Source organism: Terrapene carolina, unplaced genomic scaffold (genome assembly GCF_002925995.2).
Source record: "Terrapene carolina triunguis isolate 2854851 unplaced genomic scaffold, T_m_triunguis-2.0 Scaffold90, whole genome shotgun sequence".
Classification (NCBI taxonomy): Eukaryota; Metazoa; Chordata; order Testudines; family Emydidae; genus Terrapene; species Terrapene triunguis.
This window is the reverse complement of record NW_020664441.1, coordinates 2,484,454-2,499,041: the sequence shown is the minus strand read 5'-3', so window position 1 is coordinate 2,499,041 and position 14,588 is coordinate 2,484,454. Positions and strand designations below refer to the sequence as shown.

The window sequence follows — 14,588 nt, the reverse complement described above, 5'->3', positions numbered from 1 at the left end:
TTCAAAGAGCAGCAGATCGAATTACCTGACAAGTGGGAGAAAGAGGAGAGAGGAGAAAGTTGTGACTCAAACAGCATGCTCCTGTGAGAGCAAGTGGCACCTGCCACACCAAGAAAATGTTCCTACGGAAGGGTGGAGTAGTGACACAACTTGCTAGCATTCATCTAAAGCTTTTCATGAGTCAGCTACTCTCCACTACATGGCTCTAGCCAGTGAGTAAAAGAGTCAGGGCTCAGAGGTCGGACTGGTGTTGATATCGTCTGTTAGTCAGGAGACGTCACAGCTCGATCTGGGGTGAGCACTTGGTGCTGCTAAAGGTCGGTGCCTCCAGCTCTCTTGAAAACATAGACACAAGTGTTATCATCCCCACATTCCCACCCCCACAACATCCCCAAGCAAAGGAACAAAGTACTCTGGTCCGGCCAGTAAAAGGGAAACAGAAATGGGACAGGCTGGCGAGAATACAATCTCTGGGAAGGAAGAGACAGTCCTGACTATTCCCATGGCCCTTTAGCTTTTCCTTCCTCCTTACTACCCACATAGGTTAGAACAGCATTTAGATTGAAAGCTTTCAAGGCCGGAAGGGATCATTAAGGTCAGTTAGTTTGATCTCCTCTGTAACAGAGGCCATAGAACTTCTCCCCAGGGATTTCTGCATCAAGCCCCTTAATTCCTGCTCACACTAGCCTGAATTTATGCTTCCAACACTGGATCTTGTTATGCCTTTTGTCTGCCAAATGAAAGAGCCCTCTACCCTTGGAAATAGTCTTCCCACTTACAGATTGTGACCTCAACCTGCTTTTCAGTGCTTGTTAACACTTAAAAAATATCTAGAGCCTCTTAACATGCCAAATCTAGCAGCAGCTGGGAGCGCTGTGAAGACTGGCCCCTATGGGGTTAGTGCTGTACAATTGCCATGTGGAAAAAAACGTAAATCTCTCACAAAATGGGACATAGGCATATGTGCCTCTTCAGCCATCTTTCTGTTAGAGTGTTGGGAGATTGTTATTAACTAGCCTTTGTGTTGTTAACTAGAGCCAGGTGACAAACTCGATTTTTTTCCACCGAAAAATTCAGTTTTCACTGGAAATCTGAATACAAAAATATTTTGATTTGGAAATGCTGAAATGCAGGAATTCCTGTGCCTCATCGCCACCCTTTTCCTCTGTAGGCCAGGAATCCTGGTCAGACAACATCTCCTATGGCACACCATGGTCCTGCCTCTTGGAAATGGAGGCAGTGCATCATGGGAGTCCCTGGCCATGGCGCATGATGGGAGATGTAGTCCAGTCAAGGATATCAGCCTGCAGAGGAGTAATGTGATATGTGGCAACTGAGCTACATATCCCGTGAGGCACCACAGCAGCATAGCTGAATTGCAATATTTCTGGTTTAGGGCTTTCAGTTTTATGACAAAAACTTGAAATGTTATCTGAAAAAAAGACTCTTTCCACACACACACACACAAATATCTACTTAATGGAAAACCCAATTTTCCATTAAAAAACAGTTTTAATGGAAAATTTTTGTCCATATCTTTTGTAAATGCTTTTGGGTCTGATCCCATGCTTTTGAAGTTAATGGGAAAGTTTCCTTCACTACAATGAAAGCAGGAGCAGGGCCTTTGTGCCAAAGGACCTGAGTAAATTTCACCCTCTATTGACCCTAGGATAATCAATTACACAGCTCTGGAAAATTCCATCCCGAAAACTGAAAGATCCAGAAAGTTAAAAGCATCTGGAAAATGAGGGGTGGAATGGAGACAATCCTTGGTTGAGATTTTAAAAGCCAGCAAGATGGTTTTGCCACACAAACCCTTTTGATATTCAGGGGAATTGTGTTGCTGAATCCTTCAGTCAGCTTTTGAAATCTCAACTCTTATCTTTGGGTGTTGCTAGTGCTCCAATTATAGCTCCATGCGAAGGACAAACTCATGGTAGGGACTCAAAGGGGTTGAGCAATAGGTAATGAAGATTTCTACTCAGCATGGCCCATGGCCTAATTTTGGGACCAATGTTATTACTCATGGCTTAATCTGGGCCAATCACTCTTTTCTGCAGCATCTTCGCCATCATGGCAGCACCAGGAAGCACGGCCAATGGGGTGCTTGTGTTCATGCCCCCAAACAGCGCTGGCATCATCCACCAAGGCCAGGGGGTCTCTGGTGCCATTTCCCAGACTCCTGAGATGGTGCAATGTGGGCCTCAGCAGTTCAGGGTCATGAACCCTGGGAACCAACCTCTTGGGTCAGTGTACCCTGGGAGTCCCGCTGAACAGGTCACACAGCTGAGGCAAATGGGGATGACAGAGAGATTCCTCAAAGCACAGTCTAAGACCCTGGGGGTAAGTGTGATTTTTGCTCTCAGTCCATGAGAATGAGTCATTTCAATGCAGAAGGGCCTAGACAGGTGGATGAAGGCCTGAGCATGAGCAAACTCCAGATTCCACCCTTTTCTTTTTTACTTTAATCAACAGCTTTATGGGAAGGTTGCCAAGAAGCCGGTACCATCAAGTGACTTGGAATCTCTGGGACCCAGGGTAGATCTGACCTCTTCTTGAGACCTCATTGCTTTGTGAGGGAAGGGAAGGAGAAGAATACACCCAGAGTTCCAGGGACAGTGAATCCTCCTAGCTGCCCAAATAGGGAGAAATAAGGATTAATCGAGCAACGGAGAAACAGTGGGGTAAAGGATTATAAATCAGCTGTTTCTGTAACTAAATGATTGAAACTGCCCCAAGGTGGCAGAGGCCATCTTGGAGAGGAAGGGACTGCAATTCAGCTCCTGTAAATCAATGTAGCTTCATTGTGCTAATTCACAATGGCCGTGGATCTGGTCTGAGAAGGAGCAGTTCAAACCCAGGGTCCCTCTCCTAGTTACTGCAGTTCAGAGCTGATTCCCTTCAGCCTTGAACTAATAGTGAAATCAACCATGTGCAACTTCTATCAATCAGTCTAGAGCAGGGATCGGCAACCTTTGGCACGCGGCTCGCCAGGGTAAGCCGTGCTGGTTTGTTTACCTGCTGCATCTGCAGGTTCGGCTGATCGCGGCTCCCAGTGGCCACGGTTCGCCGCTCCAGGCCAATGGAGGCGGCGGGAAGCGGCGGCCAGCACATCCCTCAGCCCACGCTGCTTCCCGCAGCCCCCATTGGCCTGGGACGGCGAACTGCAGCCAGTGGGAGCCGCGATCAGCTGAACCTGTGGACGCGGCAGGTAAACAAACCGGCCCGGCCCGCCAGGGTGCTTACCCTGGCAAGCCACGTGCCAAAGGTTGCCGATCCCTGGTCTAGAGGGATACGCCAATGGTTCTTCATTTATTTACAATTAAGAAAATAAACAGGCAAAAGAGTTAACAGATTAATAGATTTTAAGGCCTGTAGGGACCACTGGGATCATTTAGTCTGACCTCCTGTGTATCACACACCAGAGAACTTCCCTGCATTAATTCCTATTTGAATTCAAGCATATCTTTTAGAAATGTATCCAGTCATGACTTAAAAATTGCCAGTGATGGAGAATCCACCACAACCCTTGGTAAGTTGTTCCAATAATTAGTTGCATTCACTGTTAAACATTTGCACCTTATTTCCTGTCCAAATTTATCTAGCTTCAACTTCCAGTGATTGGATTTGCTAGACCTTTGCCTGCTAGATTGAAGAGCCTGTTACTAAATTTTATTTCCCCACAGAGGTACTTATAAATTTTGACCAAGTGAACCCTTAACCTTTTTTAGCTAAGATCACCAGAGTCCTGAAAACGTGCCAGTTTGGACTATCTTGTTGCAAAGTTTGGGTGAGGTAATATCTATTATTGGACCAACTTCTGTTGGTGAGCCAAGCTTTCGAACTTACACATATTTGATTCTCTGATTCGTTCTTTGGTGGTGATTCCCATCACAGTTGAGGGGGCCATTGGGGTAGGACATTTTTTCAATAGGAAATGTAGTTTTTGCAAAATCAAAATTTTCCATTGGGAAAATCTAAACAAAATATTGTTTTTGTTTAGGACTTCCAAAATCAATGTCTTCAGTTTGTCAAACTGAACTGAAATGTTTTCTGTCAGGTCAGTTTGACATTTAAACTGCATCTATCTGAGCTGCTACAAAGGCTCAAGGAAGTTGTAGTTCAGATGGTCTCATTCTTCCCAGTAGGACTGGCTCCCTGTTCCAAACTACATCTTCCAAGATGCACTGAGGTCTTCTCTTTTACTGAACCCCTATGGTATCTCATGGGAGTCCCACGATTCCACATGTGAGATGTAGTCCAGCTAGGAAGTCTAGCCCATAGAAGAGAATGGGGTCACGAGGCACCCCAACTACAATTCCCCTAACGCAATGCACTGACTCAGGTGGACTCAGCTCAGTGTTAACCAAGCCTAAATTAAATATTTCAAGTAGGTTTGACAACCTGAAACGAAATGTTGAAACATTTCCAAACTGAAAGTTTTCAGATTTCAGATTAAAACTGTCTAAAGATCAGAATTTCGCACAGGATGAAAATTCCAATTTCCAATCAGCTCTGCTCAGGACACAGTGCTCTGCTCAGGACACAAGGTGGCTCCTCTACCTACCCCATTGTCTTCCCACAGGCCATCCAGATCCTGATTGGGCTGATGCACATTGGCTTTGGGGGTCTCTCTGCAGCTTTCATCGGACCCTACGCTCCCATCTCTTTTATGGGAGGGTACCCCTTCTGGGGAGGAATTTCTGTGAGTAAAATAAATGGAAGCATTTATGAAATGATGGCATGGCCACATGGATAAACAATCACTGTCTATCATTCATGCTCTAACCATCTATTAGGACTGTACTGATACACATAAGATAAACAGAGCGCAAGAGGGACACATCCAGGATCGTAATGCACTTTCTAAACATGAGTGAACTCAGCCTCATAAAATGCTAGTGAGTTAGATATTATTATCCCCATTTTACAGATTAGGAACCTGAGGCATCTAATGGAGTCACCCAAGGTAATGCAGTTGAATTGTGGCAGAAGAGAGTATAGAACCCAGATCTCCTGATTCCTCCTCCTTTACTTCAAATTTCCTGTATGTATCAAGAGACAATACAGACTGTAGCTATGGTCAGTAAGTAACAGATACCTAGTACCTCAGTTCCAGACCTAACCCACAAAGGGAAAGAGGCAGCATGTGGTCAGCTCAGGAACCTACCTGCAGGTCAGGGATATGGTAGAACGTTAGTCCATCTAAACTGTCACGCCTCTTAGTCTGCTGCTATGCTTGTTGCTGTCACTTGGTAGATCACTGGCCCATCTAATGTGCTGACCCATTTCCTGCCATTGCTCAGCAGATCATTCATCCTGCATCATGCAGTGCCCCAGACCAGGCTTCAAAAAACCTTCCCCATGTGCCACCTTAGTTCCCCAATAAAACCCACCCCATGCACTTTAAAGACAGGTTCCTTCCACCAGCTACCAGCCCTGAGTGCCACTTTCACAACCCCTGCTACCCTCCTTGCCTGTTCTACATTTCAAGTGTCCTGGCATTTTGAAAATCTGCTCACCTTCTTCACCAAAACTGTCTTGTTGGGCTGGTGTTAAGGGCCAAGCTGCTGTGAAGTCCCTGCCTTAGCCCCTTTGCTGGGCCGATGTTGGCGCTCAGGCGTCCGTGAAGTCATTGGCTCAGCACCTTTCCCTGCTTGGCGGATGTCAAGGCCCAGGCCTTTGTGAGGTCACTGACTGAGCACCTCTAGCTTACTAGGCTGAGGTCAAGGCTCAGGTCCCCATCCCTTACGGAGTCCCCTGGCTGAACTAGGTTTTGTAAGGGTTTATCTACCCTGAATGGGGCAGCGGGGAAAGAAACTTGGCTGATGAGCAAAAAGAGCAAATCTCCTGCCAAGGACCGTTCAACTGTCAAGAAAAATTGGTCACTGCTCCGCCATAGAAAGCAGAGTGTGGAGGTGACAGCAGGGGTCACTGCAGGTCCGGACTGAGACATGTTAACACAGCTGGGAGTCTGGGGAGGACAGCACTGGAACAGAAGAGGATGCTGCAGGTCAGGCTTAAGATGTGGAGATGCTCAGATACCATAATAATAATTAATGGAGATATCCCATCTCCTAGAACTGGAAGGGACCTTGAAAGGTCATTGAGTCCACCCCCCTGCCTTCACTAGCAGGACCAAGTACTGATTTTGCCCTAGATCCCTAAGTGGTCCCCTCAAGGATTGAACTCACAACCCTAGGTTTAGCAGGCCAATGCTCAAACCACTGAGCTATCCCTCCCCCCTACCATGGTGATAGGAGTACTGTACAATCTCCAGAGGTAGACACGTAGGCGGTGGATGGCACAGCTGCACTGGGTGGAAGGTGGGGTGAGGAACCTGGTGACTTTCTGAGCTCTTCTCAGGACCATCCAGTAGTCATTGCTCTACTTATGGACAGAAGAGTAGAACTCAGAAGAAGAGAGGAGGAGGAGAATCTGTGGGGAAGGCTTAAGGTGTGGGTGTCACCTTAACTGAGAGGATTGAATTGAACATGGATGGCAGTATTATTAGATGGAAAGTGCTCTCTAAGCACTAGGTATAATTATTATGACTGGCCCTGCTGAGGGAAGTGTCATTCTTTGCCCTTGTTTCCATCACATACAGCTTGTCTTGGAGGACAGATATTTCTTGTAAGTGTGAAACGTGAATGATGGTTTTCTCTTTCCTGGGCAGTTCGTCATTTCTGGATCCCTCTCAGTTGCAGCTGAGAATCATCAAAATACCTGTCCAGTGAGTATCTAGATAATGTTTCCTCCTCTTCTGTAATGTGGGGGAGACTCCGGACACTATCCAGGAAGAATGGCTGATGGGAAAGAGCAGAGAGCTTGTTGATCAAGAACATGGGGAACGAATATTGGAGAGGGAGAAGGTGGGGGAGGTAATATCGTTCATTGGACCAACTTCTCTTAGAACTTGTGTTGGAGAGGAAGACAGAAGAGACAAATAGGGAGCTGGAGGAGACATGGGGATACTTTAAATCACTCCCTGCTGTCTGCCTCTATATTCTTAATGGTGCTGAACTGAGAGCCAGTAGAGCTGAGTTGATTTCTCACTCTGCCGGTAACCTTGGGCAAGTCTCTTCACCTCTCTGTGTTTCATTATCCCTCTTGTGTGTTTAGATCATAAGCGGTTGGGGGCAGGGACTGTATATGTACAGCACCTGGCACAATGAAGAGCCAGTCTCGATTGGAACCTCAAGCTGTTCTCATAATAAGAGTCAGCCGGGCTTATCTAACTTTCCCAAAGAAGTGCAAGGTTTGAGTTGAGTGTAAACATTCAGGGCTGGATATTATCTTTTTTCTATTAAATTTTGATTAATTTTTTTCAAAATATATATATACAGAAAAAACAAATTATATATATAAACTTCTCATAATATAGTAACCATTTCCTACCTAATCTTAGGTGTACTTGTAACATTTAATTAAGTATATGTATATATATGACATGAATGGTTAAAATATAAATCAATTATTTGTATTACACATTTTACAAACAAACAAAATTTGTTTATAAAAATCCAACTAGTTAAAGCAAAATTATTAAGTTAACCTAAAGAATAGAAGCAAAGTTCAGAGGAGGGGATACAGATGCAGAGGAAATGAAATGTGTAAAGAGGAGGGGGAAGTAAGGGAGCCATTCAATTTAATAGGATCATTCAGATACTTCCAGGAGAGCATCTCATATCTCTGAGAATTTTGGGGGGTATGTCTGTTACAGTACACACGTCTTTCCATGGTGGCCACACTTACGATAGCTATGCTCCAGTCTTCAATTGTTGGTCACTCTTTGGATTTCCATGCTTGTAGTACTGGTCTCTTAGCATTTACTAGTGCTCTGCTTAGCCAAAGCGTTTCAGATTTATTCAGTTTCCAGCTAACATCCATTAGGTTTAAAATTACATTTTTGGCTTGTAATACAATTTTATTTGATAAGAAAAACTAACTCTGTAATTAAGTTCTGCCCAAAACATACAAGTGTAGGAGCATTCCCAGAACACATAGATGAGCTGGTTCTTACTTTAACAAAACCTATTCTCTACCTACACACAGCTTGACCCTCCACATGTGTCTTTCAGGTGAGAGGCAGCCTGGGAATGAACATCACTAGCGCCATCTTCTCAGCCATTGGGATCATTCTCTTTCTAACGGAGCTGATTATTAATGCAAATTACAGCTCTTTTGGGTTGGTAAGTGACCAGACTCTGCCATAGAATCATAGAAGTATAAGGCTGGAAGGGACCTCAAGAGGTCGTCCAGTCCATCCCCTGCGCTGAAGCAGAGTTAAGTCTACCTGGACCATCCCTAACAATTGTGTTTAAAATACCTGGAATTTTGTGCCTGGAATTGTCCCAAGCCTTTGACCCCAGGGTAGAAAATATCCATGTGTTCAGCTCCAGACTGTCTTATTGATTCTGCTTGAAAAAGCCAGTGTCAAAACTCCTGTCAATGTCAAAAATCAGGCATGGGGGCCATATTTTTCTTCTGTTTTGTACAGCACCAAGCACAAAGGGGTCCTGGTCCATGACTGGGGTTTCCAGGTAACAAAAATGAGGAAAGAGTAAAAAGACTGGGACTGTCCAGTCTTGGAAAAGAGACAACTAAGGGTGAATATGGTAGAGGTCTATAAAATCATGATTGATGTGGAAAAAGTGAAAGTGTTGTTTATCTCTTCACATAACACAAGAACTAGGATTCCCCCAATGAAATGAATGGGCACCAGGTTTAAAACAAACAAAAGGAAGTACTTCTTCACACAACACACAGTCAACCTGTGGAACTAGTTGCCAGGGGATATTGTGAACTGGGTTCCAAAAATAACTAGATAAGTTCCTGGAGGGTAGGTCCATCAATGGCTATTAGCCACGATGGTCAGGGACACAATCCCATGATCTGGTGTCCCCAAACCTCCAACTGCCAGAACCTGGGACTGAACAACAGGATGGATCACTCAATAAATTATCCCATTCAATTAATTCCCTCTGAAGCATCTGGCCCTGGCTGCTGTCAAAAGACAGGATATTGGGCTAGATGGACCATTGGTCTGACCTGGTATGGCTGTTCTTATGTTCAGGTGCTTTCAACATACAAATTAATAATAACACCTGTTGATTTCAGCAGGAGTAGGATTGGACCCAAAAGTCTGTTTAACCCCACTTTGCATGGATGGGGGCACTGAGGAGTGAAGCCACTGGTCCAAAGTCACACACAGGCTAGTGGCAGAGCTCAGAACTGAACCCAGTTCTTCTGAGCTGTAGTCTAGTGTTTGAGCCACTAGGCCACACAGCCTCCCCTAGGCTTTATGATCCTCCATCTTCACAAATGGCTGCATCTCAAGGACACTGATTCCTGTAGACCCAAGAGAAAGCAGAAGTCTATGATCTCCTGACAGCGGTGTGGCTCCAGGCATCACAATTACCGGGGCTACTGAATAGTTTCAATGAGGAGGAGAATTCTGTGTGCCTGGGAGGAGGGAAGAACTGGGACCAGATTTCTGCATCCCCAGAATTGGACTCACCACTGCATTCCCTTGGAGGGAAAAGAGGGGGTTTTATGTACCTCACGACAGCCCTGTGCATTGTGTTACCTCTAGCAGTCAAAATTAATTAGCATCCTCTGTGGTTTTGTGCTCTCCAGGTTGCCGCGAAGGGGATCGCAGTCTTGCTGCTCTTGTTCACCATCCTGGAGTTCTCCATCGCTGTCTCAACCTCGTACTTTGCGTGCCTAGCCATCTGCTATACCCCTAACACCGTGAGTCTTTCAGCTCTCAAACGGGACGTGAGTCAGATCATGTGTTGAATGGAGGGGAAGATGTCTGCCTGAACGAAGCACCCACCCTGATGGGAGGAGTATCCCTGGGGAAGGGCCTGAATGTGTCTTGGGGTGGGGGGGAGAATGTGATGCGGGAAAGTGACAGGCACTGACTTGGGCTGGTTGAAAATTTGGTCAAATAGTTTTCTTGATGGGAAATTGGGGTTTTGACTAAATGAGAATTTCAGCAAAAAGCACCTGCTTTCTTCACAAAACATTGCTATTTTGCCAAAACACTGAACACCTGAAAACAAACTATTTAGATTCAAAGTGACACCATGCTTCTTGATGGAAGTTGTAGTTCAGCTGCTGCATGCTCCCATTTTCCTCTATGGGCCGCGTTCTCTAGCTGGACTACATCTCCCATGATGCACCATTGCCGGGAGCCCTGTGACACATCCCCTCCTCTCCCCAACAAAGGGAAAGTGGTAAATCATGGGAGATATAGTCCTGCCAGTGACCATGGCCCTTAGAGGACAATAGAAGTTGTGACACATCATAGCTGCACGTTGAATCAAAATATTCTGGCGGTTGACAGATTTTTGTTGACATTTTTGGCAGAGGAAATTACCCATTTTCTGGCCCTTTTTATCCTGATTCCTAACCAGGCTGCTGGCACCACAGTCCAAGTTAATGAATTTTATTTATGGGAGGGGGAAATAATCCCAGTTTTCACTGCCACCACATAGAATATCAGGGTTGGAAGGGACCTCAGGAGGTCATCTAGTCCAACCCCCTGCTCAAAGCAGGACCAATTCCCAACTAAATCATCCCAGCCAGGGCTTTGTCAAGCCAGGCCTTAAAAACCTCCAAAGAAGGAGACTCCACCACCTCCCTAGGTAACGCATTCCAGTGCTTCACCACTCTCCTAGTGAAAAAGTTTTTCCTAATATCCAACCTAGACCTCCCCCACTGCAACTTGAGACCATTGCTCCTTGTTCTGTTATCTGCCACCACTGAAAACAGCCGAGCTTCATCCTCTTCGGAACCCCCCCTCAGGTAGTTGAAAGCAGCTATCAAATCCCCCCTCATTCTTCTCTTCTGGAGACTAAACAATCCCAGTTCCCTCAGCCTCTCCTCATAAGTCATGTGCTCCAGACCCCTAATCATTTTTGTTGCCCTCCGCTGGACTCTTTCCAATTTTTCCACATCCTTCTTGTAGTGTGGGGCCCAAAACTGGACACATATTCCAGATGAGGCCTCATCAATGTCGAATAAAGGGGAATGATTGTGTTCCTCGATCTGCTGGCAATGCCCCTACTTATACAGCCCAAAATGCCGTTAGCCTTCTTGGCAACAAGAGCACACTGTTGACTCATATCCAGCTTCTCGTCCACTGTGACCCCTAGGTCCTTTTCTGCAGAACTGCTACCCAGCCATTCGGTCCCTAGTCTGTAGCAGTGCATGGGATTCTTCCGTCCTAAGTGCAGGACTCTGCACTTGTCCTTGTTGAACCTCATCAGGTTTTTTTTGGCCCAATCCTCTCATTTGTCTAGGTCCCTCTGTATCCGATCCCTACCCTCTAGTGTATCTACCACGCCTCCCAGTTTAGTGTCATCTGCAAACTTGCTGAGAGTGCAGTCCACACCATCCTCCAGATCATTAATAAAGATATTAAACAAAACCGGCCCCAGGACCGACCCTTGGGGCACTCCGCTTGAAACCAGCTGCCAACTAGACATGGAGCCATTGATCACTACCCGTTGAGCCCGACGATCTAGCCAGCTTTCTGTCCACCTTACAGTCCATTCATCCAGCCCATACTTTAACTTGGCGGCAAGAATACTGTGGTATCAAAAGCTTTGCTAAAGTCAAGGAATAACACATCCACTGCTTTCCCCTCATCCACAGAGCCAGTTATCTCATCATAGAAGGCAATTAGGCTAGTCAGGCATGACTTGCCCTTGGTGAATCCATGCTGACTGTTCCTGATCACTTTCCTCTCCTCTAAGTGCTTCAAAATTGATTCCTTGAGGACCTGCTCCATGATTTTTCCAGGGACTGAGGTGAGGCTGACTGGCCTGTAGTTCCCCGGATCCTCCTTCTTCCCTTTTTTAAAGATGGGCACTACATTAGCTTTTTCCAGTCATCCGGGACTTCCCCCGATCGCCATGAGTTTTCAAAAATAATGGCTAATGGCTCTGCAATGTCACCCGCCAACTCCTTTAGCACCCTCGGATGCAGCGCATCCGGCCCCATGGACTTGTGCACGTCCAGATTTTCTAAATAGTCCCGAACCACTTCTTTCTCCACAGAGGGCTGGTCACCTTCTCCCCATACTGTGCTGCTCAGTGCAATAGTCTGGGAGCTGACCTTGTTCGTGAAGACAGAGGCAAAAAAATCATTGAGTACATTAGCTTTTTCCACATCCTCAGTCACTAGGTTGCCTCCCTCATTCAGCAAGGGGCCCACACTTTCCTTGACTTTCTTCTTGTTGCTAACATACCTGAAGAAACCCTTCTTGTTACTCTTAACATCTCTTGCTAGCTGCAACGCCAAGTGTGATTTGGCCTTCCTGATTTCACTCCTGCATGCCTGAGCAATATTTTTATACTCCTCCCTGGTCATTTGTCCAATCTTCCACTTCTTGTAAGCTTCTTTTTTGCGTTTAAGATCAGCAAGGATTTCACTGTTTAGCCAAGCTGGTCGCCTGCCATATTTACTATTCTTTCTACACATCGGGATGGTTTGTTCCTGCAACCGCAATAAGGATTCTTTAAAATACAGCCAGCTCTCCTGGACCCCTTTGCCCTTCATGTTATTCTCCCAGGGGATCCTGCCCATCTGTTCCCTGATGGAGTCAAAGTCTGGTTTTTTGAAGTCCAGGGTCCGTATTCTGCTGCTCTCCTTTCTTCCTTGTGTCAGGATCCTGAACTCGACCATCTCATGGTCACTGCCTCCCAGGTTCCCATCCACTTTTGCTTCCCCTACTAATTCTTCCCTGTTTGTGAGCAGCAGGTCAAGAAAAGCTCTGCCCCTAGTTGGTTCTTCCAGCACTTGCACCAGGAAATTGTCCCCTACACTTTCCAAAAACTTCCTGGATTGTCTGTGCACCGCGGTATTGCTCTCCCAGCAGATATCAGGGTGATTAAAGTCTCCCATGAGAACCAGGGCCTGCGATCTAGCAACTTCTGCTAGTTGCCAGAAGAAAGCCTCATCCACCTCATCCCGCTGGTCTGGTGGTCTATAGCAGACTCCAACCACGACATCACCCTTGTTGCTCACACTTCTCAACTTTATCCAGAGACTCTCAGGTTTTTCTGCAGTTTCATACCGGAGCTCTGAGCAGTCATACTCCTCTCTTACATACAACGCAACTCCCCCACCTTTTCTGCCCTGCCTGTCCTTCCTGAACAGTTTATATCCATCCATGACAGTACTCCAGTCATGTGAGTTATCCCACCAAGTCTCTGTTATTCCAATCGCATCATAGTTCCCTGACTGTGCCAGGACTTCCAGTTCTCCCTGCTTGTTTCCCAGGCTTCTTGCATTTGTGTATAGGCACTTTAGATAACTCATTGATCGTCCCTCTTTCTCAGCATGAGACAGGAGTCCTCCCCTCTTGCGCTCTCCTGCTCGTGCTTCCTCCCAGGATCCCATTTCCCCACTTACCTCAGGGCTTTGGTCTCCTTCCCCCGGTGAACCTAGTTTAAAGCCCTCCTCACTAGGTTAGCCAGCCTGCTGGCGAAGATGCTCTTCCCTCTCTTCGTTAGGTGGAGCCCGTCTCTGCCTAGCATTCCTCCTTCTTGGAACACCAGCCCATGGGCGAAGAATCCAAAGCCTTCTCTCTGACACCACCTGCGTAGCCATTCATTGACTTCCACGATTCGACGGTCTCTACCCAGGCCTTTTCCTTGCACAGGGAGGATGGACGAGAACACCACTTGCGCCTCTTTGTGCTCTTCCTCATCTCCTACAGCCTGACGCTCGCAGGGAATCTGGGACTTATGACATTGATCTTCCTGGACCCGCGCCTACACACTCCCATGTACTTCTCTGTGGGCAGCCTCTCCTTCCTGGATATCCGGTACTCCTCAGTCTACACCCCCCAGATCCTGTCTGACTGCATCACCAAGAGCAAGGTCATGTCCTATGCCAGCTGTGCTGCCCAGTTCTTCTTCTCCGCTGGCTTGGCCTATAGTGAGTGCTTCCTGCTGGCTGCCATGGCCTACGACCGCTATGTGGCCATCTGCAACCCACTGCTTTATGCCTCCGCCATGCCCAGGAAGCTCTGCTTCCAGCTAGTGGCCAGCTCCTATGCAGCTGGCTTTGCCAACGCCATCATGCACACAGGCAATACCTTCCGCCTGCGTTTCTGCGGGGACAACACCATCAATCACTATTTCTGTGATGCACCACCACTGGTGAAGATGGCTTGTGATGACACCCAGGTCTATGAGTTCTTCCTGGCCACTGTTATCGGCTGCAACGTGGTGGCCACCACCGCTCTCATCCTGGGCTCCTACACAGCCATTGGGGTGGCCATCTTTCGCATCCGCTCGGCCACTGGCTGGCGCAAGGCCTTCTCCACCTGCTCTGCCCATCTAGTCTCTGTCACCCTCTTCTATGGCTCCATCCTTTTCATGTACGCACGGCCCAGCTCCCAGCATACTCCAGAGTGGGACAAGGTGGGTGCTTTGTTTTACACTGTGGTCAACCCTCTGGTCAACCCCGTGATCTACAGCCTGCGCAACAAGGATGTGAAGGAGGCACTGAGAAAGCCTTTGGGAGAGCCACAGCATGCAAGTGAATGGCGGCAGCAAAGGCGGGTCTGA

At 46.9% G+C, this 14,588-nt stretch overlaps 2 protein-coding genes across 2 annotated transcripts; both read left to right on the top strand.

Moving 5' to 3' along the window:
- The first annotated feature begins 2,073 nt into the window (after positions 1-2,073).
- On the top strand, positions 2,074-9,801 carry LOC113406323 (membrane-spanning 4-domains subfamily A member 8-like). The gene is made up of 5 exons (XM_026650522.1): positions 2,074-2,343; positions 4,586-4,705; positions 6,677-6,733; positions 8,082-8,192; positions 9,640-9,801. The coding sequence occupies exons 1-5, from the start codon at positions 2,074-2,076 to the stop codon at positions 9,799-9,801; spliced, it is 720 nt and encodes a 239-aa protein (XP_026506307.1).
- Positions 9,802-13,760: 3,959 nt separating this feature from the next.
- Positions 13,761-14,588, top strand: LOC112105616 (olfactory receptor 9G4-like). The gene has a single exon (XM_026650520.1). The coding sequence runs from the start codon at positions 13,761-13,763 to the stop codon at positions 14,586-14,588; it is 828 nt and encodes a 275-aa protein (XP_026506305.1).

What these genes read in the sequence shown, in the direction of transcription:
- LOC112105616 (XM_026650520.1), top strand. Translation starts at nt 13,761, where the DNA reads ATGACATTGATCTTCCTGGACCCGCGCCTACACACTCCCATGTACTTC.
- LOC113406323 (XM_026650522.1), top strand. Translation starts at nt 2,074, where the DNA reads ATGGCAGCACCAGGAAGCACGGCCAATGGGGTGCTTGTGTTCATGCCC. An exon ending in CACAGTCTAAGACCCTGGGG is followed by an intron (nt 2,344 to 4,585) that starts GTAAGTGTGATT and finishes GTCTTCCCACAG; the next exon opens with GCCATCCAGATCCTGATTGG. An exon ending in ATCATCAAAATACCTGTCCA is followed by an intron (nt 6,734 to 8,081) that starts GTGAGTATCTAG and finishes TGTGTCTTTCAG; the next exon opens with GTGAGAGGCAGCCTGGGAAT.